The following is a 24,730-nucleotide window of genomic DNA, read 5'->3' as shown; positions in this document are numbered from 1 at the left end:
AACTGCCATACTAGTTTTTAAAAAGGTTTATTATTCCTTTCTTTTTAGATGGGGTTCCTCTCTATAGCCCTGGCTGTCCTGGAACTTGATGGCATAGAACTCAAGAGATCCACCAGCCTCCGCCTTTGCTGGCAGTGTGCCACCATACCCAGCGTGGTTTATTTTTATTTGTATGGGTGTTTTGCTTGCATGCCTGTCTGTACTTTAGGTGTGCCAGAGGCCAGGTGTCTGATCTTCTGGAACTGGAGTTAGATATTGTCCTTTGCCAACAAGTAGCTGCTGGAGATTAAACCCCAGTCCTGTGCAAGGTCAACAAGAATATTCAACCACTAATCCCTCCAACGCCTCCATGACTTTTGACCATGGTTGCCATCAGTCTGCGTTCCCGTCATCAGTGTGTAAGGATTCCTCTTTACTCACATCTTCTGCACCATGCTTTCTTTTTTTTTTCTACTCTTTTTTTTTTTTTTTTTTTTTGGAGCTGGGGACCGAACCCAGGGCCTTGCGCTTGCTAGGCAAGCGCTCTACCACTGAGCCAAATCCCCAACCCCGCACCATGCTTTCTTGATGACACGTTTTACTGGAGGTGGAATCTCAAAGTAGTTATAATTTGCATTTTCCCATTAGTTCAGGATGTTGAATGTTTTCCAAACATTTATTGGCCACTTGCAGTCTTTTTCTGACTATTTAGATAATCATCCCATTTATTGAACATATGACTTGTATCACTTCTGAAGTGTGTTATTCTAGCTATTAACCCTGTCTGGTGTGTAGCCGGCTGTTCTTTTTGTTTTTTCCTCATTTGGTAATCTCTCTTCACAGGGACAGGTGATTGTCCCTTTGCTGTGCAGAATCTCACATTTCATGTAATTCCATTTATCAATGCTTGGGATTGTTTTCTATGGTACTAGAACCCTTTCAAAAAATCCCTTAAAGTTTTTCCCCCAGTGGTTTCAGTTTCAGGTCTTTGAGCTTCAATTTATTTCTGACTTTTATGCAGGTCAGATGACACAAATCTAATTTTGTTCTAAGTGTGGAAAGCCAGTTTTCCTAGCATTGTTTATTAAAGAGGCAGTATTTTTAAAGTGTTTTTAGTAACTCTGTCAAACATTTGTGGCTGCACGTACACATATTAATTCTGAGTGCTCCGTTCTCTGTTGGCATAGTCTTCTGGTGTGTCTGGACGGTGTTGTTCTATTACCATGGCTCTGCAGTGAGACTGGGCATTGGGATACTGCCAAGGACTACATCAGTCAGTCCTTTATGCTCTCATACAAACTTGTGACTGTCATTTTCTAGTTTTGTGAACAGTATCACAGGGATTTTTATGAGGGCTGTATTGGCTCCCTAGATTGCATGGGTTATAAAACCACTTTTTTTTTTATTAATTCTGCCAATCCTTCAACATGAGAAATCTTGCTTTTAATACTTCACTCCCTCCACCAATGTACTAACACTTGCTTCACACTTACTTGGAGGTTCTTAACATGCAAACTTGGGGTTTAATACTAGATTTGCTAAGCCCTGCATCTAAGGATGGCTCCTGGGAATCTATACTGAAGACTAGAGGTGGGCTGGGTCATTTTAGTCTGTAACTTTGAGCTATTGCTTTATTTGTGGTGCTGGAGTGGGGTGGGGGTGGGGGGAAAGCCCAGATGATCATGTCAGCCTGCAGATTTTCACAGCCGTGAACTGCAGGCATTTTAGGTTTGATGATTTCTGGTTGTGGCAGACTGCTGTTGTGTGGAAATATGTTTATCAGCACCTGTGCCCTCTTCTTGCTGTCCGAGATGCTGAAATATGTCCCTCACAAAGCCAAGCCTGGAGTGAGTGTAAGATCTGGTTCTCAGACTATAGCTCAGATGTGGGAGAACAGTGTGAGGCAATCAATCCCCGGTTGTGGGCACAGGGGTAAGGTGGGTCACGTCCCCTGCAGGGGCTTCCTATTAAAGTGGACACTAGGCACTGTGCTTACAGATAGAACACTGTCACATTTAAGAGGCACAAAATATAACCTACAGGAATAGGCAGGGTCTGGCAGGTTAGCAAAGTTTCTGGTCTATGAGGGTTGGTTTTAATGTTAACTTGTCACATATTATCATGACCTGAACAGATAGCCTCCCTCACCTTAAGAACTGTCCTGGTCTCCTTGACTGATATGGTAAGGCCTGTGGAGACAAGAGATGCAGCTCCCAGGCAGGATCAAGTAAGGACTGGTGACAGGTTCAAGTAGGGGCTGGAATGGCGCCCTTGAGAAGAAAATGTTTTTCTCACTTGGCCTTAACTATGTTTTGCTGTGTCCTGTTTTCGTGGAAGTGGCTCTCATGCTCTCTGGGTTATGACAAGTATATTTTGATAGTAGGAAGAGGGGTGATTTGTTATTTTAAGAAGCCTTTGCTTAGTTGTATTTGTTTAGTCTTGCCTCAGTTGTCCCTGGTATCGTGGGAATAACAATCTTATGGTATCGTGCCAAAAGGGAAATTGAGGTAATGCATATTCATATCTATATAAGGATTAATAAAGCTTGCCACTGCATGCAGTTGCTTCTGCCTTTGCTCTGCATTCCCTGTGTCCTGGTGGTGTGCAACTGTACCCAGGGCCCCCAACACACTATACGTCGACAGAAGCCCAGCCTGACTGTGGGTAACACCTTCGGTAGCAGCCCAGTCTAATGTCTACTCAGAGGGGGGTTGTTCTCTCTCGTCACTTGGCTGTCCCTCTTGTGCTGTGTTCATTCACACTACTGGTTCCTTCACTACCAGCAGAGCCAGCATTCCCAAGCTTCCATCCCTGACAGGGAACACAGGTTCTATGCGCATTTCCTGGGCTTTCAGTGCCAGGCTGGGACTACTGAGGTGCCCCAACCTGTGACCTGAGTAAGTGTGCGTCATCACCTCACAGTGAGCGACAGCTATGTTGGGCCTTACTCCAAATGGGAAACCCAGTCAGGAGTGATGTGGCTTTCGCCATGAAGCTCACTTAATGCCCTGATTCCTCATTTGATGCCCTGATTCCTCATTTAATACCCTGATACCTCTCTCTCTCCTTGGGTTTCATGTACCCCAGGTGGTCCTGAACTGTCCTTCTACACAACAGGACAGTCCTTGTTGTGGTACCAAACCACAAAACAAGCAAGCAAACACACAAGGAAAATAGAAGAAAAAAAAAAAAAGAAAGAAGGAAGAAAAGGAAAAAGGGAAGAGTGTCAAAGCTTTACTTCCTTGTAGCGTGAGTCTCTAACTCCTCTCAATGTGCAGAGCAAGTGTGGACTGAGGGAAGACAGCGGCACAGCCCCTGTGAAGCCCACGGCATCAGGAACCGAGTCCTGGAGTAACATGGCAGGGAATTCTGAGACTGCAGAAAGATTCCTGCAGTCCTTTAAGTGGGACGATTACCTGAAAAGTAAAGCCCACAAAGGACCAGGCTAACCCTTACCAGTCAGGTTAAGCCAGATACGAAATTAAGCAACAACTTCAAAAGGACTCGAGAGCTCTGTAAAAGCACTTACACCAAATATTTTTATTCAGGAAAAAAAAAAAAAAAAAAAAAAGAAACAGAAAAAACCCCAAAGCAACACACAATGTCCACGTCACTTGCAGTATCGGTCGGCTTTCAATTTGGCTCTCCTGTTTAAGACAAAAAACCACTGATGTAAAACACAGCACTCAGAGTCTACTGCTAAGACAGAAAGTTCATGCCTGGAAACTGTTCTATTTTGATTACTGTACTAAGCATTCATAGTAAAGATTTTATTAAATCCTCACCTTTCAATTTTCTTTTTATATGAAACTGATTCTAGCCTTATGAAACTTATTTTGTAGTGCTTCACAAAGGTGGCTTGAGAGCTTTTTCATTTCATGAGAGAAATGATATTGAGTGAACTAAGTTAAGCCTGCCCTCATTTCCTATTGGGCAGCAGTGGTGTACTTTTAAAGACTGGTTCTAAAGTTCTTAGACTTCAGGTCACTTCAGAGCTCCCAGTCTGACTACATTTTATACCCTTTTCTGACTTTTCAGAACCACATACATTATTAATTTTCTAGGTTGAAAAATATCTTCCCAATAACGGACAGCACCTTTACCAACATTAGAAAGCAGTTAACAGGAAATACATAATTACGTATTATTTTATCAGATATGGAAAGGATTAAGAGTGATTTGTATCACTGACTGCGTTAAGCCTGCAGCTAACTTCCTTGCCTGCTTTTCCATGTGGTAGCTGTAGGCTGTTATTTATTAAAGTAGAAATATATTAGAACAAATATCCACAGTGTGCTATGAGAAGCACCTTGCACACTGCTGAATCTAACCTCACTAAAACAGGTTTGATTTTCTTTACTGGACTTTTGTTCCGGATTCAAATTCAAAGATTTTCCCCCCTCAGTTTTAGTAACCTCTACTACTCTAACAGAATATACATGATCTTAATATTACTCAAATGACTTTCTAGCCCTGTTCCTAATTCTAAGGGAAGATGATGGGAAGCAAGTTTATGCGAGGCAAGCATGGTAACTGTTTACCATAGAAATGGCCTAGTGGCTCAGGACATTTATGAAAGTCAACGAAACCTGGAAAGTTAAAAGAATGCAAGTATTTACCTTCTAGTTAGACAATATTACCACATAAATTAGAGATGAAAATGACAATCCTAAAACAGAACACACTACTTTTGAAAACTGCTGTTATCTAAATACACAATTACCTGTCCAGAAGGGTCTCGTGCAAAAATCCATCTTTCCGAGCCTTTTTAAGAATTTTACTATCTTCTTTGCTTATTTTGAGTTTATGGTCTTGGAAGCTCTGAAATTTCTTTCTGTGAAGAAAGAGCTCTCATTGAAAAAAAATCTCAAACTTTTATTGTGTTTCCTTACAAATTTCAAATAGTATTTAAAAGTTTTCCAATACGTTTATTTAATAAACCTAATTGTATTTCTTTAAAAAATTGATAGTTTTTCTGCTACAAAGATGATTTTTTTTTAATGATCCATCAAGAGGGTGCCATTTGAGTAGCAGGGCAAAGCCTCCTCCTCCTAGGGATGTTGGAGGGTTGAAGCCCTCATGTCTGCCTGGGTGCTGTGACAGCAACTTTATGAAAAAAGGGGAGGGGCTGGGGATTTAGCTCAGTGGTAGAGCATTTGCCTAGCAAGTGTAAGGCCCTGGGTTCAGTTCTTAGCTCCGGAAAAAAATAAAAAAGAAAGAAGGGAGAGTTGACTAACCCAAGTGCCTTTAGCTTTAAGCACTGGAAAAATAACTGGGAAAACTGAGGCCACAAGGAACGCACTGAGCTCAAAGCCCGTTTCCGTGAGTTTTCACACTGGCTCCTGTGTCCTTCAGTCTGTCCTGTCCTGAGGAGCCCTGGGTGCCGGTGTGAGGCAGAGAAGAGTACATACACATACATACACATAGAGAAGATACATACACATAGAGAAGAGTACATACACAGAGAAGAGTACATACACATAGAGAAGAGCACATACACATACATACACATACATACACATACATACACATAGAGAGGAGTACATACACATAGAGAAGAGTACATACACATAGAGAAGAGCACATACACATGAGAAGAGCACATACACATAGAGAAGAGCACATACACATAGAGAAGAGCACATACACATACATACACATACATACACATACATACACATAGAGAAGATACATACACATAGTTGATCTCACACTGCTGCACGCTTCCCTTGTCTTCCTCTGCGATGTCGTCCTTCTTCTTGGCTTCTCTTTCCGCACAGGATCTGATCTGGATATTGATGAGAACCCAACAGGTTACACATTCACCTTCCTCTCCCCGCTTGCTAAGCAAGAGCACTCTACAGGATTTCTCATGCAAACCAAGAAAACAGTTAACTCACCAATTAGATTTAGGAAAAGACAAGCTCAGAAAAGTGGTGTCTTTTTTTTAAAATTTCAAACATATGTCGTTTATAGAAACAGCTGGAATCATATGTAAGCTGAGACAAGGCTCCATTAGACTCCAGTAAGGTACCTGAGGGTCTTGGGAGTTTATTGAGAACTTTACCATGACATGAAGGTATCTGTATTGCTTTTATAATTAAGTAAAAGCAATGAGTAGCAATAGGGAACTCTTCCTGGAAGAAGGACTTTCCCCTCCAGTTAGTGACTTTCAGCAAAGTAAAACAAACAATGCCTTTGTGTGCTTCACGTTTCTTCTCATGGATAGAGGACGTGCATTCACAGAGACGGCAACATCTGAGGCCAACGACCAAAAGGTCTGCTAAGACGTTTATGTTTTTAGTGACTACCGTCGTGGGGGTTGAAGTACTTATAAAATTTTGCTTTTGCTTTTGCAGATTCAGTCGTGTGTTGCAGCACTGCTTCTAAGGATAAAAGCCAGGAAACAATCGACTCTTGGATTTGTAAGAGACTGAGGATATACAAGGGCAGGAATCTCCAAGATGAATAATAAAGGAAAGCAGAAAAGGAGTTTATATAAGAGACATTTACATATGATAAAAGAAGCAAGCCAGCAACGGTAAAATCACACCAAAACTACGAAGGGGAAGGGAAGGGTCAAGGCAGGGACGGGAATGGCTGAGCACTGCAGGCAGGAGAGGAGAGCCTTTGAGGTCTTCACCTGAGAGCCCTCAAGCTTTGGGAGCAAATTATCTATCTTAAAAATTAGGTATTAGGACAACAGCAGAGTAGCTTTGATGCAATCATTTCTCAATTACACTGTACAAATAAGACATCACTGGATTAATGATTAAAAGGAAAGCACATCTGGATCAGCACAGAAGGTGACAGCCACAGTGGCTATTCCAGGTGTCCCAGACATCACCTATGTCTGTAGGAGGCTTTTACCTTTATCATTTCTTCTTCTCCTGCTGTTTTATTCTTTGCTTCTATATCGCCTGCTTCATTACATCTAATAAAGCAGCTATTTGAGGCCAGTAAAGCCATCTTCCCCTAAATAAAACAAAGGAAAAAAAATCAAGCTATGAACACTTGCAGAAATCTTAAGTCATTTTGCTAATGTAAAATTTTCTCCCCAATTCTAAGATAAAAAAACTTTTTAGACAAAGCCAGGAAAACATAAAAACATAGAAAGGGGGAACCAAAACCACCCCAAATAAGTCTTAACAATTTCCAACCATCACCACGACAAACGCTGAGTGCTGTCTGCAGGGCTGGAGGCTGCAGCTCAGAGGCAGAGCATCACACCGCTGGCTCCCTTCCTCCAGCCGAACAGCATTCTGACTACACAGAATAACTCCTTTAACACCTGTCTCTAAAGACACAGCTCATTAGATAAGCTAAAGATTGTCTTCAAAGAAAATAAAACTTAGCAATAATATATAATAATTTATTGAAACACTAGTATTTTGAGTGGAATTTACTTTTCTCCATAATTAAAGCATTAAAAAGCTAGCTTTTGGCCTAGAGTGGATTTTGTATAGAATGACATATTCTTTTGGGGTGGCGTGGGGGTGTAGTGTTTATGATTATACTGGTTCATATTAAATAAATCCTCCCAAATTAATTTTCTTGTGGCTTTGAATGTGAATTATAAATTCTCTTAATGTCTATATTGTGGTTTAGCTAAAATTTTAATTTGGATGATTTTTCTGGAAAACTCTGAATATTATCAGAAAAAAAATCACAATACAATAATTACAGAATAATCTTGAAATAGACAATTAGAATCGTGTGAGTCATATGGATTTTGTTTAGTGTCTTATTTAAGGTGGCAGGGACTCCACTGTATACAGCCACGTGCTCCAGAATCCACCTGCAGATCACTCTGCTTCTGCAATTTAAACTGTTACATCAGAGAGCTTACGTCTTTCCTTGAAATTGTAAGAATGGAAAGTGTCTTCTGAAAAGTAAAATGAAATTAAACGTCTTGTACTTTGTCATCCTGACCTATGCTACATCGGTCTTCCCTGTTAGTACAATTTTTATTTATTTTTAAATTAGTTATTTTGCATGTAAGATCCCCTGTGTGTGCAGAGGTCAGAGGACAACTCTGTGGAGACAATGCTCTCCATTTACCTTTCCATGGGTTCTGATAATCAACTTTAAGTTGTCAAGTGCTGAGCCACCTAACAGGCCCTTGTATAACTATTACTAACCAGCCCTAGATAAAAACAAAAGGACTCTGCAAACTAAAGCAAGGGAGAAGTGCGCAGAAGATGCCACAGTGCATAACACATGATAAAGAATTATTGCTGCTCTGTGTCTCAGACCCAACTCCCTGCCATTCCCTGGAGCCCCAAGCCCACCAAGGCAGCAAGTAGGCAATCTTCAGACCTTCAGTCTCTCTCCTCACCTCCAAATCCAAGCCCCCAGTCTCATCTTCAGCTCTGGAGCAGATGAACTGTTGTGCTCTTTCCTTCCTCCCTGTCCTCATTCCCAGGGGACTAAGCAGACTTAGGTGGTACACTATGCTTTCCTTCCTTCTGTGGACAGCCTCAACTCCAAGCCCACCCTCGTTTCTAAGTGTTAGCTTGCAATACTGAGGAACGTATTTTCTACCTTGAACCCCCAGTGGCCACACCTGACAGGTCCTCAGATGCAATTCCTACCAGGTAACCCATAGCCATCACACTCTCCTAAGAACCAGATTGGGCAGCTGAAACTAAGGAACTGACCACAGACCCAAAACAGACATCAGCATCTAGAAGTACAATTATCCCAAACCCAAATGCCTAGACACCAATGTAAAAACAGTAACAGCCAGAATGGTATGTCTGCCCTACTGCTGAGCAACCCTGCCTACCACAGCAGGCCCTGAGAAGTGCACTGTAGCTGAAGCACAAGACAAAGATGTCAAAATAGTCTATGTGAATGTTAGAGGTCCTTTAAAAGGAGATGAGTACATGCATTAACACATATGTGAAACACAAACAGTGGAATGAAATGAAGAAAACAGTTCCAGACATGAATGTGGAAATAGGACTTTTCAATCACAACAGAGAAATAAAGAATATAGAAATATAGAAAACCCAAGCTGAGGGATAAGCTCAGAGGCAAGTCTCACCAACAGAATACAAGAGACAGGAGAAAGAGTCTCAAGTACTAGACAAGGCAGAAGAAAAGGTTCCCTGGGTGAGAGAAAATGCTAATCTAAAACACTCCAGGTGCACACATCCACGTACCTGTGGATGCCGCAAGGGAGCAAGATCAAACAACATAAAACAGACATTAGAGTGACACCTGACTTCAATGGAAACTCTAAAAGCAAGAAGGGTCTGCTCAGACATTCTACAAACTTTTAAGAGATTACAGATGCTAACATAAACTACTATACCCGTCAGTATTTTTTTTTTAATCACATTAGAGGGAGAAATAAAGACAATCTATGATAAAACCAAATTTAGTAATATCTCTCTATCTACAAATCTAGCCCTGCGGAACAAGGAAAACTACAATGTGAAAAGGCTAACCACACCCAAGAAGACAGAAGAAATAAATAAAACAAAGCAAGAAATCAAAAGAATAGTGGAACTGCCCCCGCCCCCCGCCCCCATTCCCCACACACAACAAAATAACAGGAACCAGCAACACGGCTCACTAATAACTCTTAAATGTCATCAGTCTCATTCCCACCAAAACACGACAGACTAACAGCAAACCAGGACCCACCCTTAAGTTGTGCATCTTTTTTTTTTTTCTTGTATAATAGATGCTTTATTTCTTATCTTCAAACTAGATTTCATAGACTATGGCTGGAAAACCTGGCCAAGGAGAATGAATTTCCTTCTAACACCTAGGGGAGGGTAGTAAAGGCTAAATCCCATTACTACCTAAATCCCATTAAGTGAAGAATAGGTTCTACTTGTTGCTCAAATACACATTCAGATGCATAAACATACTCAAAACATACTCAGTTTGATTAACTAAAATAAAATTTAAATTAGATTTTCTGCTTCTCTCTGATTTTTTTTTTCATCTTTATTAACTTGGGTATTTCTTATTTACATTTCAAATGTTATTCCCTTTCCCAGTTTCCAGGCCAACATCCCCCTAACCCCTCCCCCTCCCTTTCTATATGGGTGTTCCCCTCCTCCCCCTCCCCCCATTACCGCCCTCCTCCCAACAATCCGGTTCACTGGGGGTTCAGTCTTGGCAGGAAAAAGGGCTTCCCCTTCCACTGGTGCCCTTACTAGGCTATTCATTGCTACCTATGAGGTCAGAGTCCAGGGTCAGTCCATGTATAGTCTTTGGGTAGTGGCTTAGTCCCTGGAAGCTCTGGTTGCTTGGCATTGTTGTTCATATGGGGTCTCAAGCCCCTTCAAGCTCTTTCAGTCCTTTCTCTGATTCCTTCAATGGGGGTCCTATTCTCAGTTCAGTGGTTTGCTGCTGGCATTCGCCTCTGTATTTGCTGTATTCTGGCTGTGTCTCTCAGGACAGATCTACACATCCGGTTCCTGTTGGCCTGCACGTCTTTGCTTCATCCAACTTATCTAGTTTGGTGGCTGTATATGTATGGGCCACATGTGGGGCAGGCTCTGAATGGGCGTTCCTTCTGCCTCTGTTCTAGACTTTGCCTCTCTATTCCCTGCCAAGGGTATTCTTGTTCCCCTTTTAAAGAAGGAGTGAAGCATTCGCATTTTGGTCATCCTTCTTGAGTTTCATGTGTTCTGTGCATCTAGGGTAATTCGAGCATTTGAGCTAACATCCACTTACCAAGGAGTGCATACCATGTGTGTTTTTCTGTGACTGGGTTACCTCACTCAGGATGATATTATTTTAACATCAAGTACAGACACCAGCTCAGGGATATTCTAAGAAAATTAAGATCTAACAAAGCTCAAACCAAAACTAGTAAGAAGAGCTAGGACAGGGCACTACATCAAAGGAACAATCTACCAAGAGGACACTACAGTTTAAACATCTATGCACCAAAATCAAAGGCCCCTGAGTTCCTAAACAAATATTACTACAGCTTAGCTCACATACTGACTTCACACAGTGATTGTGGGTGACTTTATGACTCCGCTGTCACCAACAGACAGGCAAAATTAAACAGAAATGCTGGAGCTAACTGATGTTATAAAAACCAAATAGAACTAATTTACAGAACAGTACATCCAAACACAAAAGTACACTCTTTTCATCAGCTCCAGAAATGCTGGAGCTAACTGATGTTATAAAAACCAAATAGAACTAATTTACAGAACAGTACATCCAAACACAAAAGTACACTCTTTTCATCAGCTCATGGAACTGTCTCCAAAACTGACCACATGCCTGGACACGAAGCAAGTCTCAACAGATAAAAGAAAACCGAAATAATCCTGCATCCTATCTAACCCCCACAAATTACAGCTGAATATCAACAACAAAAATATACATACACACGGAAATCGAACGAGTCACTGTGAATGAAAATGAAAACACAACATACCCAAACCTGTGGTTCACAAGGAAGGTGGTTCAAGAGGCAAATTTATATGCTTACATAAAAAACTGGAGAGACCTCATATTAACTTTACAACACACCAGAAACCTCTAGAACAAAAAGAAGAAATAACGCCCAGAAGGAGTAGATGGCAAGAAATAATCATCTGAGCTGAAACAAATAGAAACAAATAAACAAAGTATTAATGAAACAGAGTTGGTTCTCTGAGAAAAATCAGTAAGATTCACAAACCCTTAGCCAAATGAACAAAAAGGCAAAGAGAGAATACCCAAATTTATAAAATTGGAGAAAAAAAGAGGGACATAAGAACAGACCAAGAAGGCCAGAGAACCATACATAAGGACATGCTTTAAGAACCTGTATTGTACCAAATTGGAAAATGTAAAAAAGAAAATTTTCTCAATATATACTTACCTAGTAAGGTCAAATTAAGGTCAGATAAGCAATGCAAACAGACCTATAACCCTGGTGAAATAGAAGCAGTAACTACAAGTCTCCCAGCAAAAAACAAAAACAAACAAAAAAAGCAAAGAACCCAGGACAAAATGGTTTTAACTCAGATTTCTACCAATCTTTTCAAAGAAGGGTTAATGACAATACTACTCAAATCATTCCACAAATAGAAACAAAAAGGTCAGTTACCCTGATACCTAAACTTCATAAGGACCCAGCAAGGAAGAGAATTACAAACCAATCTCTCATGAACATTGATACAAACGTTCTCAACAAACCAATCTTTCATGAACATAGATACAAAATTTCTCAACAGAACACTAGCAAACCAAATCCAAAAACAGACCAAAAAGACTATCCATAGTGATCAAGATGCAAGGAAGATTCAACATATGTAAGCAAACAAACATAATCTACCATATACACAGGCTGAAATACAAGCCAGCTACATGATATACCTCGTAAGATACAGAAGAGACCTTGGACAAAATCCAACACCTGATTTCATGATAAAAGTCCTGGAGAAAGTGGGGCTATGGGAGACATATTTGAACATAATAAAGACAGTTTTCAGCAAGCCCATAGACAACATCAACATAAATGGAGAGAAACTCAAAGTATTTCCACTAAAATGACAAGACAGGTTGTCTGTTCTCTGCACACCTATTCAATCTAGCACTTGAAGTCTTAGTGCACTAAGACAGTGAAGATCAAGAGGATATGAGTAGGAAGGATATTAGTCAAAGAATCTGTATTTGCAGAGGATAGGATAGTATACAAAGTTGCCCTAGGAAACTCCCACAGCTGACCAACACTTTCAGCAGAGTAGCAGAATTCAAAATTAGTTCAGAAAAATCCCTCCTATTTATAAATGGCAAACAGTCTAAGAATAAATCAATATTCATGATAGTCTTAAATAATATAAAATATCTTGGGGTAACTCTAACCAAGCAAGTAAAGACTTCGATGATAAAAACTTTAATAAGACATTAAAGGAAAAACTCTGAAGATATGGGAAGATGGAAAAATCTCCCATATTAATGTAGGATTAATGTAATAAAACTGGTCATCCTACCAAAAGCACCCTACAAATTCAATGCAATCCCCATCAAAATTCCAAGACAACTCTTCATAGATCTTGAAAGTTTTCACCTTCATATGGAAACACCAAAACCCAGAATGGCTAAAACAATCCCAAATAACACAAAAACCACCTCCAACCTCAAAACGTACTACAGAGCTGTGGAATAAAAGCAGTGCTGTTGGCACGAAAACAGACCTGTTCATTAGTGGAGCAGAACTGAAGACCCAGATATTAATCCACACACATCTGGATACCTGATTTTTTTTTTTATAAAGAGGCCAAAAATTACAAACTACAAAAAAATACCATCTTCAAGAAATGGTGCTGGTCAAACTGGACAGCTGTATGTAGAATTCAAATAGATCCACATTTGTCACCCTGCATAAAACTCAACTCCAAATGGATCAAAGACCTCAACACAAAACCAGATACACTGAACTTGATAGAAGGAATGTGGGGAAGAGCTTAGAATTCACTGGCAGGGACTTTCTGAACAGAACACTGATAGCACAGGCATTAAGATTAACAATTAATAAATGGGATCTCGTGAAAATGAAAAACTGCACTGGCAAAGGACAGAATGGGAAAAGATTTTTACCAACGACACATTTGATGGAGGGTCAACATTCAAAATCCACAGAGCTCAAGAATCTGGACATCTAGAAAACAACCCAATTAACAAATTCTTTCCTTTTCTTTTCTTTCCTCTCTTCTTTCTCCTCTCCCTTCCTCCATGCTCCCTCCTTTGTCTGTCTCTGTCTCTCTCTTTTTGAGACAAGGTTTCTCTGTACCCACAGTAGCCCTGGCTGTCCTGGAACTTGTTCTATAGACGAGGCAGGTCTCTAAGTCACAGAGATCTGACTGCCTCGTAATTGCTGGGATTAAAGCCTCAGTGACTGCCTGGTTTGTTTGAGCAGCAAATTCTTAATAGAGAAAATTCAAATGGCTGAGAAGCATTTAAAAGAAATGTTCTACATCCTTGGTCATCAAAGAAACGCAAATCAAAACTACTTTGAGATTTCATCTTTCACAGGCTAGAATAGTCAAGATCAGTAGGACAAATGCCTGATTCTGTTGGGGAGCACATGGATCTGGGGGAACACCCATTGCTGGTGGAGCGCAAACTTGAACAGCCACTATGGAAATCAGTGTGGTAGGTCCTCAGGAAGCTGGAAACTGATCTCACTCACAATTAAGCTGTCTCACTCCTGGGTATATACCAAAAGGGAAGATTTACTCTATTACAGACACATTTGTTCAACCGTGTTTATTGCTGTTCTATTTATAGCATCCTGAAACTGGAAAGAGCCTAGATGCCCCTCAACAGAAGAATGGATAAAGAAACGGTGATATATTTAAACAGCATATTACACAATAGAGTATTTCTCAGCTGTCTCAAAAACAAAAACATGGAACTTGAAGGTAAATGGATGGATTAGAAAAAAAAATCATCCTGAATGAAGAAACTTGGACCCAAAAAGAAAAATACAGTACATGTAATCACTTATATGCGAGTGCTAGCTGTTATGTCATTGATAAGCCAGTTGCACTCCACAGAACCATGGAGCTAGGTGTAGAGTAAGCACTGGAGAAGGGACGGGTCTCCTGAAGGACAGTTATAGAATCTAATGACAGAACAGATATGGATGGATGCGGGAGCCTAGAATAGAGGGGGATGGGGGGGACGAGGTATGTGAGGGAGGGACTTCTAAAACTAAGGGTCCTGAGGGATTATATGGAAGCCTAATAGAAGCCTCTTGACACACACACACACACACACACACACACTCTCTTTCTCTCTCTCTCTCATGATCTAAAATCACCAAAGAATAGGGGAGACAACTGGACATCTTTCATCCCCAAAGAAAGCTTTCAATACTGGGAATGGGTTACATCTAACCAAGGTGTTGGCCAAAGTGCTCCCAGGGAGTTCCTAAACAACTCAGGCTAGCACCAGTTATTGGTTGCTCTGGAGAGTACAATGATAAGGCCTTAGGACTGAAGACAACAACTCATTGAACACGGAGGGTTCAAGCTGGTGTCCACCTAGAGCCTTCACGCCTGTGGACCAATTCATGGTACAGGCAATACCAATCCAGCTACAAACCCTTTTACCTACAACGGTGACCCGCCTGCACCTGGTGCAATAGTGGCCCGACGCTTACAGGAGCAGTGAGCAACAAACATCTGGTGTGTTTTAAGGCCTACTCCGAGATGGAACTGCCTGGGTGGCCAATGACCTTAGAGTTCACAGGCCAGGGGCTTAGGGAAAAGCCAAATATTGCAGTTGTGCTAGAGAGATGTCACAATATAATGACACCTAATAACTGTAATCAAGATCAGTGCCTTGTCCAGCCATTATCAGAGAAGCTTCCTCTTGAATGTGGGAAAACGTTCAAGACTCAGAGCCAGACAATGCACAGTGAGACACTCTGGAACACCCAGTACTACATGGGATGTCTCCACTAAATCTCTTCCCTCAGGGTTCAGGGAGCCCTGTGGAAGAGGAGGTGGAAGGCATGCCCAGGCCTGTACAGATCTGCAATAGACAGGCTCCTAGAGCTGAAAGGTGGAGTGTGCACAAGCTCCCCTCCCTAACCTCCAAAGCTACCTCTAACCAAGAGCCACTTACAAGCTGAAAATGAACCACTCGTACAGGTAGGGCCCGTGCCCCGCAGCAGACAGAAAGAAGTCAATGGCATCTTTGGGGGTTGTTTCATAACACTGAATCAAGGCATTTATTTTTTTAACCTTACAGGTCCTATGCTTACTTATCATGGCTTCTAGTTTTGTGTTTTGATAAGATTCCTGAGTGTGTGAATATATGTGTGTGTGTCTGTTAGACTGAAAGGTGTGGGGGGTGAAGGGGAAAAAAAAAGGTAGAAGTTTTAAGGTTGCCCCCCTAGACAAAAGTTTAGAGCAGAAAAAAGAACACCCTGGAACTGCAATTACACCAGCCAGTTTGGCAACTCTCTCCCAGGAACTAACTGACCATAAAGTTAGACTAAAATCTTAAAGAACAATCTTGAGAAAAAGGAAGCTTCTCCTTGTGATTTTTCACTGGTATTCTCGACATTTTCCAATGACGCCCTCCCTACCTGCTTGGGTTGTGGTTTCTTCCTTTAAATACCTCTTCTCCCAGCCACTTGGGGTCGAACTCCTCTGCCCCTGCGTGGGATACGAGTCTCGACCACAGTGCACTGGTTCCTATCAATAAACCTCGTGTTTTTATAGCAATGATGGTCTCTCGTGAGTTCTTGGGTGGCTGTGTCATCCTGAGACTTGAGTGAGGGTCTCCCCGCTCCGGGGGTCTTTCAAGATGTTTCTTGTGCTTTTTTTTTGTTTCTTGTTTATTTTGTCTTATGTGATGTTTGTTTCTATTTTATTGTATTATTCTTTATTATTGTTCCCTAGATGCTTGTTTTTTTTCGAAGAAGACAGAAAGGGTATGGATCCTTATTAGACAGGAGGTAGAGAGGGACTTGGGGAAACTGTAATCAGAAGATATTGTATGGAATAAAAATCTACTTTGAATAAAAAAAGCAACAATAAATAAATAACTACTGTTAAGTACAATTCTTGCTCATGAGATGTCAAACCGCGTTCTCTCAGCATTAGCCTCCTTTCTTGCCCTCTCATCAGTCACTAAAGGTTCAGAACCAATTTGTGTAAAAAGGATGCTCTTCAAACACCCTGGGATGGGCTTTTGTATATCTTCATGATAACAGGCCTCATGGCAGATGGAAGCCAGAATGCAAAATGTCGTTCTTTGCACTGTCTTGACAGCCATGTATTTGTCACTTTGGAGTGCACCGAGCCACTGCAGTGTTGTTGCTGTACGTCATGTCTGGCCTGTGTGGGTCTTTATAGTTATAAGTTCATTCTAATTTTACAGTCAGGCTTTACTGTTTTATTACTAACTTGAGAGAATAGATTTCTACTGGAATGACTTTTTCTTAAACAGGCTTTTCTAAGTAACAGTACTTACATCTTGAAACACTGGTTCCCATTGTTCTCTTGGCCCAATTGCATCTGAACGCCCAACAACAAGTCCATCTGAATTTATACCGAGATATTTTCCATAGCCAGACTTCAGGGCAATTCTTTGGTTGAATAAAAAGATAAACATTAAAAACTGAGAGTAGGAATTTAACTATAGAATAAAGAGTATATTGGGTATACTTATGTGTCTGTGTGTAGTAGATAAATGTATATAATAAATCCAGACAGACATGTTTCCAGTGGACTCTGACACATAAACATTCATTCTCTCTCTCTCTCTCTCTCTCTCTCTCTCTCTCTCTGTCTCTGTCTCTGTCTCTGTCTCTGTAACCTTACATTTTCCTAATATAATCATTATACAGTATCTTACACTGTATAGCAATCATTTCCTAAAGTCATTGCTGTCCTCTTATAGATGGATAAAAGTCACCTTTTATGCTATTATACAAAGTCTTACTGACTTCTCTGTTTTACCAACTTATAACTGTAGAACAACGCCTTTGTTAATACCTCTGGCTGACCCCCACCAGGCCAGCTATAAGTACACAGTGTTAAAACTATACAGCTTTTCAACCTGCTTTCAAGAAAGAGTGATAAAGACTTACCTGCTCACAGGAGAGCCTTCACTCAGGTGGGGAGTTCTAGAAACTGAAAACAACACCTGAGCTAAGGCTCTAAGCGAAGCAGCCAGCTCAACAGTGTTTTAATCATGCACTTCTGAAAAAGTGCACCCTGGGTATGAAGACATGTGCCTGAGTCTTAGCACTCATGAGACAAAGGCAGCTGGATCACCCTGGTTAGGGGCCATCTTGATCTACGTACTATGTTCAAGGCCAGCCAGGGTACATAGTAAAAGCCTGTATTTAAAGGTAAGAAAGGAACTAAGGGAGGGAGGGAGGGAAAGAAAACTCAAGTATATTTTTATTGTTAAGTTGATTTGGTTTGGAATCACCTCTGGGTCTCTTGATAGTGGTTTCACAGAGATTTAAGTGAGGAGGGTATACACACTCTAAATGTGAGTAGTACATCTTATGAGCTGGGGTTCCAGAAAAAAAAAAAAAAATATATATATATATATATATATATATATAAAATGGGGAAAAGAAGGAAGCCAGCTGAGGGCCAGCTTTCCCCTCACTTGGCGCTGCCTGCAGATATGGAATTCTAGGCACACACTCTCCTGGCTCCAAGAACTCTGCGACGCACTCCTTGGCAAGACCAACTTTATCCTCCAAACCACAAACCCAACTGTTTTTTCCTGAAGTTGTTTTGTCAGGTCACACTGATTAACATGTCCTTTTAAAATTCCGGAAAATATGGGAAAACTGTACTGCATATAATTTGCATGACAGTCATTAGGGAGAAGGACATTGCATGTCTTTCATTTTCTTTTTCCACCTCAAAACTATATGGTGTATGTTCACTTTCTACTGATGTCAGCCGGATTCTGAATGCTATGCAGATAGACCACCAAGTAACCACTCACTGCTCCTGGAGATTTGTTGCAAATACTTTCTTCATTTTCTATTGCTCATAGTAATTATTGACTGACATTTTGTTCTTCTGATTTACTCCTAAGTCTTTCAAAGAAATATGGAAGCCATTATTTAAATTTTAAAAATTATGATTTCTGATTTTTATTTTGCCAACCAATCTCTGTGGACCCTGGATTGACTTCATACTTAGTTGGGGCTGAAGATAATTGATAAATTATTATGCTGATGCAATGACTAGAACACTGACACTCAATCTCTTTATCTCCTACTCAAATATCATCCTGCACTGTAAGAACAACACCAGTCACCTTTCTGTGTGATAACGGAACATTCTCTGTTAACTGAGAGCAAGATTTTCCTTTGCCTTCCTATCTCCTGACTTTTTCCTGAGGCAGGGCATCACTACATTCCCTAGCTGGCCTAAACCCGTCCTCTCCTTCCTGAGCCTTCCGATGTCTGCCACCACGTCTGTTCCGTCTCTTCTGACTGCAGAATCGATACATTATAGTACCACTGGCAGGTCTAGTTTTATGTCTATTTTCTTTTCGTGCTCTTCTGATCCTTTAATTTGGCCTCTTGACATTTTTTATTTTAGGCTCTTAAGTTTTGTAGACAAGGAGTATATGCTGGGGATATCCACACACATAGTACAGGTTAAGCTTCCCTAATCCCCAAACCTCCAAAATCCCAAATTTCTGAGCCAAACACAAGGCCACATATGGACAATGCCACAGCTGGCCTCCTACGATTATTCACGGCTAAATTCAGGAACAGGACACACTGTACATACTCTGTACAAGTATCTTCAGACAATGTATATGTGGTATAAATAAAACATATGCGTGCCTTCACTAATGTATAAGTAGACATTCTCCAAATCCTCAAAACCGAAAATCCAAAAAATTTTCGATAATAAATAACATGTTTTCTGAACACTGTGCTCCTTTGCAAAATAGTCTTTTAATTAAAATTATTCTCTGACCTTATATTTACCAATAGTGCAGCCCTATTTACATAAGTGAAATTACTATTACTTTTTGACACAGGGTTCCATGTAACCCAGACTGACCCCAAACTCATTACACAGTTAAGATGGCCTTGAACTCCCAATCCTCTTGATTCTTCTCTTTTGTCTGGTATGAAATCACCATGCATGGTTAAGTGAAATTAAATTTTAAAGCTTTTAACTACAGTTCAGCTAAAGCTTACCTGGAATCAGACAATTTAACAGCAGTAAACTGCTCTGGAGGACTGGGGCCCTCATCGACTACAGAAAAACGAAAATGGAAAATATACATTTGTTATAAATATATACACATAAAGGTATTTTGTGCTTTAAAAACTAGTTTTCCCCCTAAAATTACATATAAAGATATTAAGATAGTTGAATATACTATAATAATATACTATCAAAATATCATTATTGAATTTATACAGTGAATGTATGTATTTTGTAAGACAGTTTGGCATGACACTTAGCCACTTCCAATATAATCTCATGTTTTAAATCACAGTACCTAAATAACAGCATGTGAAATACTAAATGCTTTTATTTTTCCAGAAATGTCTATCCTGGTTTGCTTCACAGTTACTTCATTCCTTGTGTGTTTCCTTGTGGGCTAAGGATAAGGAGAAAATGTCTAACTGTTAACTACATCCAGTTCCAAAGGAAAAACAAACAAAAAAAGCAAAACAAACAAACAAACAAACAAAACAAAAAATCACAAAACCCTTTCAATTAGGTCAATTAGGTTTTCTTCTTTCTTTTCATCTGTAATCCTATTTTACTCTATTATTATTATTATTGTTTGTTTGGTTTTTTTTTTGTTTTTTTTTTGTTTTTGGTTCTTTTTTTCGGAGCTGGGGACCGAACCCAGGGCCTTGCGCTTCCTAGGTAAGTGCTCTACCACTGAGCTAAATCCCCAGCCCTGTTTGTTTTTTGAGACAGCGGTTCTCTGTGCTGCCCTGGCTGTCCTCAGGGATCTGCCTGCCTCTGCCTCCAGAGTGCTGGGACTAAGATGGGCGCTTCCACCACCTGGTTACAATGGCAATTTTTCATGCAACTTTAAGGCTATTTTCTACTTCCATAGAGCTTCTTCTGTCCCTACTCAGAATGTTTTAAAAGACTACTCTGGAAAAAGGCACTTCAGCACAGCTAATAAAGAACACGAACAGAGAGATGTGCAGGAGCGCAGTGTGATGGTGGCCTTGCTTCAGCCCCATGCACTAACTCTGTAATGTTTTCCCTGACAAGGCCTCCCTGTCATCGTTCGTCCCCCACACAAACCTTCTCTGTGTGGCGCTCCCAGTGTAAAGAGGCCATTGTCCAGTGCATGGATATAGGCTCCTTTATCCATTTCAATGGCAATGGTTCCTGAAATCTCACCAAAATTGGATACAGTCCACCAGATTCCTACAAAATAAAAACCAAAGTTTATCCTTTTTATTTTAGGGTCACTCCAGAGTTCTGTTGTTTTTACTCTAACTGTACCACCTTGCATATGTCCTGCACAATCCTTAGCGCTTGACAATGACACAATCCCAAGTTACTCATGTTTTACCAGTTTGTTCATACATGTGGATCCCTGTGATTAACATTACAGTCAAGGTCACTCTTAGCACATGCAGAAATACAAAACCCACATCGGGTTGCCAGGCTTGGCCATGTATGCCATTATCTGCTGTTTTATTTTTGCCAAAGTTTCAAAATTTAACTTGCCCAGTTTTAAAAGACAAGAAATTTGACTGAAAATACAGATATACATAGGACAAGAAAACAAAGGATATCTGGCTATGGATTTGCAAGTGTCTGCTTCTAGACTATAGGGTGCCTGGATGTAGAGTTTAGGATTTTCATTCGTTTCAGGTCACATGATAATTAATTTGCTAGGTTATGCTTCCTCTGGAGAGAAATTGTCGACTTTTCACTATGGTTTATGTACTTTCAAAGAAAATAATGCGTAGAAGACACTGTTAGACAGACTTTTGTCTGACAGGCCTCTAAGTTAGGGATCAGACTCAATGGAGTTTCCGTTTCACTGCGTGGTTCCTATGATGAGAAAGAACAAAAGCGACATCTGGTGACCTGATTCCGATGCGGAGAACAGTTCAAGTGAAACACCAGGAGATGCTAACCTTTCATACAATAAACAATGGTGCGCTTAGAGCTAAGACAGCTTCCTAGACTTTGTTAATTTGTTAACATTTGGAAAAATTCTAAGAATATTGTAAGGCAAGGAAGAATGACATAAACCTTAAATTTCAATCATGCTGGGGTTGGGGATTTAGCTCAGTGGTAGAGCACTTGCCTAGCAAGCGCAAGGCCCTGGGTTCGGTCCCCAGCTCCGGAAAAAAAAAAAAACTCAATCATGCCATGGTCCAGATGTTGGCATTATCCCCAAATTTTATGCGCTGAAACCTTGTCACCAATGCTCTGGAGTTCAGTGGTGACAACACTAAGAAGAGATTAGTCTGTGATGGTTGAGATCTCAAAAATGGGATTAGTGCCCTAATAAAAGAGGTTCAGAGAGAAAAAAAAACTAAAAACCAAAAGAACTGAAGTGGCTTACCCACAATGTCAAGTTGCGCTTCCTCGTCTTCTTCTCGTTTTCTCTTCTTATCTTTGCTCTTTTTCTTTTTACTAAAGGAGGGAAAAGACACATTCATGACTTGGACACACTGATATATGTGTTAAAAATTACAAGATGACAATGACAACTCAGAGGAGTCATTCCAGCTATATAAGTGACCTATAGATAAATAGATCTTTTTCAGTTCATAAATGTTATACTTAAAACACTGAGAAGCTGCTTCTGCCCTCACTTTCCTGGACGACAGACTATAAGACAGATGTAAGGTGAATTAAACCCTATCTCCACCCCATGTCTTTGATCAAGGTGTTTTATCAGAGCAATAGAACCCTTAACTAAAGACAGCCTTGTTGTAAAACATTTCTCAAAAAGCTAAACACTGAGTTATCAAAAATAATAGCCTAAGTGATCATACACAGACATACACACACACACACACTCTTATACAAGAGAAATGAAAAGTATGTCCACAAAAACCAGAATACTGATAGCAGCATTGTCTTTAGCAGAAAACATTCATCAAATGAACAGAGAATAGAATGTACTATCAACATACAAAAATAATACCATCTAGCCACAGAACAAACATACAGCACCTCAGTACAGATGCCCCTCAAAACTAAGAGCAACAAGCCAGGTACAGTAGCACACAGCTGTAAGCCCCAGCACGTGGGAGCCGAGGCAGGTAGATATCTCTGAGTTCCAGGCCAACCAGGGCTACATACTGAGTTCCTCTCTCAACCACAAGCCTAACACAGAGGTATTGTTTAACTCCACTGACATAAAATATTCACAGTAAGTAAATCCTTGTAGGCTGAAGGCAGTTGATAGAAGGTGGAAGGAAGGGTGTGATTATTTAAGGGTTGGTTAAAGGGTCTCCTTTGGAGTGGCAAAATGCTTACCAACTAGATAGTGGTGAACTCGTCAATATACTGAAAACCACTAGCTGTACACTTTAAAAAGAGGAGTTTATGGTGAATGAATTACAGCCCCATAAATGAAAACACAAGGAGAGATCTTAGGGAAAAAGTGATTGTCCAAAGTGCTTACAATAAATTCCTAGCCTTCTCTTCAATCCCAGCAAGTCTTCACTTGGGAGGCAGAGGCAGGTGGGTCTCTGAGTTCAAGGCCAGCCTGGTCTACAGAGTGAGTTCCAGGGCAGCCAGGATTACATAGAGAAACCCTGTTTCAAGAAACAAAGAACAAATCCTGATACATGGAAAGTACTACATTGGCTTTAGTAATGGCTGTCTTTACTACAAAATTTTCAGAAGCGAATTCTGTTCTCCCTGCAGCTATTTCAAACAGTTTCAGATTCTGTTAGGATAAATTCAGCATGAAGCTCACTGACAAGTACCTGCTGAAACTGCTTCATCGATGATACAGGAAAGACTGGGCAAATCCTTCAAAAGGGCAGAGATAGGATTCGGCAGGTATCTTTCTCTATAGAGCTAACTAACTATAAACCACACTCGCATGCCTTCACTTGGCTGCTATATTCTTAGTTGGCTGTGTCGTTCAGTTCTCATAAATCACTCATAGTCTCGAGAAACAGGAAACATAAAAATATCCGAGCTTCTAATAAATGAGCAAACGAACTATCAACCATCACTGGTGCGAACCCCATTTGAGCCCACACATATCAAAATCCCGACCCACAAGTGTAATGATGCAGCCTGTCTGCTCCCTAAATATCACCTTGCAAAGAGTCAGGGTGTTTTTGTTTGTTTGCTTGCTTTTCCCGTTTGCAGAAGAGACGGGTGAAAATTACTTTCCTCAAATCAAGTTATCATTGCAGGCAGGGAGGCCTCTGAGGTCCCAAAAGTAGGACTCACGCTCTCCCTGTTTCGGGGGCTCCCCTGTCATATAGAGTCAGCTAGGAAGGCTGTCCACGCAGCTCTGTCACTAGGTGCCCCTAGTGAGGTGGCTACTCCGGGAGGCTAGCACGGCCCTGGCCCCAGGGGATGGATGTATGGAGAATCGCGACTTCCGCCCGATCGCCGCCTCACCTCTTGGCTTTAGTGCCCTTGAGCACGAGTTTGGTGGACTTTACGTAAGAATATTCGGCCATGGTTCGGCACCCTGAAATAGCAACCGCCGGTAGAGATCCCGTAGGTCCGGGAGGAGGAAGTGGCTCTAACGGCGAAGTAGAGGGAACCTCTTTGGAATACTCCGCCTCCTCAACTCAAGGCTACAATTCTCCTATTTCCTGTTTACAGTGATCGAGGCGCTACGGCGGCCGCAGAGGGTCCAACCACGCCGGCGTTCCTGCGGCGAAGTCCCGGATGTTCGCGTTTTTTTTTTCCCTTCCCCCAAATAGGCAAAACGCGTTGAGACGCCCCCTGGTGGACGCGAAGGTCTCTAACAACTTCCTGCAGGTGAGGCTGCAAAGAGCAGGCCTGGGTTTGATGAACCAGATGTTGAAATGGTCAAATCTGTCTGCCCACTCTCTTTGCAGCGGACGGTGCACTAAGTTCCGGGCAGCCAGCCAGGCTAGGCCTGCACACAGTAACCGAGATTTGTGTTCTGTGGAGGCGTGGGTCAGAGCCTTGGCCTCGGGCAACTTTATCAACTACTTCAGCTCCGGAGTTGTTAATTGTATTGTACATGTTTTACTTGTGTATTGTGCATGAGTAATGCACAAGAAACAATTGAGAAATGATATAATGGATAGTTGCTAAATACTGGTTCC

General features: G+C 41.0%; 2 protein-coding genes and 1 long non-coding RNA gene across 11 annotated transcripts in view; 1 reads left to right on the top strand and 2 right to left on the bottom strand.

Annotated features, from left to right (window-relative positions):
* LOC102547443 (uncharacterized) overlaps window positions 1-16,187 on the top strand; it is a 32,306-nt gene extending 16,119 nt beyond the window's left edge. For 2 of the 6 annotated variants that reach the window (XR_015640385.1, XR_015640382.1), the window contains exons 4-5: window positions 49-398; window positions 6,339-7,917. This is a non-coding gene — a long non-coding RNA (uncharacterized LOC102547443). Of the gene's footprint in view, window positions 1-48; window positions 399-6,338; window positions 7,918-13,983; window positions 14,104-14,238 lie in introns of those variants that run through there. The other 4 variants (XR_015640380.1, XR_015640381.1, XR_015640384.1 and 1 more) reach the window with 3 other exon arrangements.
* The window catches only part of Erich1 (glutamate-rich 1), a gene marked incomplete at its 5' end in the record, with an annotated part of 52,793,804 nt that overhangs the window by 24,629,602 nt on the left and 28,139,472 nt on the right, over window positions 1-24,730 (bottom strand).
* On the bottom strand, window positions 3,491-24,225 carry Frg1 (FSHD region gene 1). 5 transcript variants are annotated; one of them, XM_087589138.1, is made up of 10 exons: window positions 23,396-24,050; window positions 23,089-23,221; window positions 22,018-22,088; window positions 20,736-20,861; window positions 19,658-19,715; window positions 16,939-17,053; window positions 6,850-6,954; window positions 5,676-5,767; window positions 4,703-4,813; window positions 3,492-3,626 (listed from the first exon to the last, which is right to left on the bottom strand). In XM_087589138.1, exons 4-10 carry the CDS (start codon window positions 20,803-20,805, stop codon window positions 3,590-3,592), a joined length of 588 nt encoding a protein of 195 aa, XP_087445264.1. In that variant the 5' UTR covers window positions 20,806-20,861; window positions 22,018-22,088; window positions 23,089-23,221; window positions 23,396-24,050; the 3' UTR covers window positions 3,492-3,589. The 5 variants fall into 5 exon arrangements, with proteins under 5 accessions (NP_001277062.1, NP_001433633.1, XP_087445264.1 ...); XM_087589139.1 differs by having other exon boundaries at window positions 23,737-24,010; NM_001290133.2 differs by lacking the exon at window positions 23,089-23,221 and having other exon boundaries at window positions 3,491-3,626; window positions 24,048-24,225.

This window comes from Rattus norvegicus, chromosome 16 (genome assembly GCF_021556685.1).
Source record: "Rattus norvegicus strain SHRSP/BbbUtx chromosome 16, alternate assembly SHRSP_T2T, whole genome shotgun sequence".
Classification (NCBI taxonomy): Eukaryota; Metazoa; Chordata; class Mammalia; order Rodentia; family Muridae; genus Rattus; species Rattus norvegicus.
Note: the sequence above shows the minus strand (reverse complement) of the source record. Positions and strands in the feature narration are given on the sequence as shown.

Bases quoted from the DNA above. Each gene is read 5' to 3' on its own strand.
- Frg1 (NM_001290133.2), bottom strand. From the start codon at position 24,109: ATGGCCGAATATTCTTACGTAAAGTCCACCAAACTCGTGCTCAAGGGC. The intron at 17,054-19,657 runs GTAAGCTTTAGC...ATTCAACCAAAG, and splicing joins GTTAAATTGTCTGATTCCAG to AATTGCCCTGAAGTCTGGCT. The intron at 6,955-16,938 runs GTAAGTACTGTT...TGTTTTATTTAG, and splicing joins GGGAACCAGTGTTTCAAGAT to GGGAAGATGGCTTTACTGGC.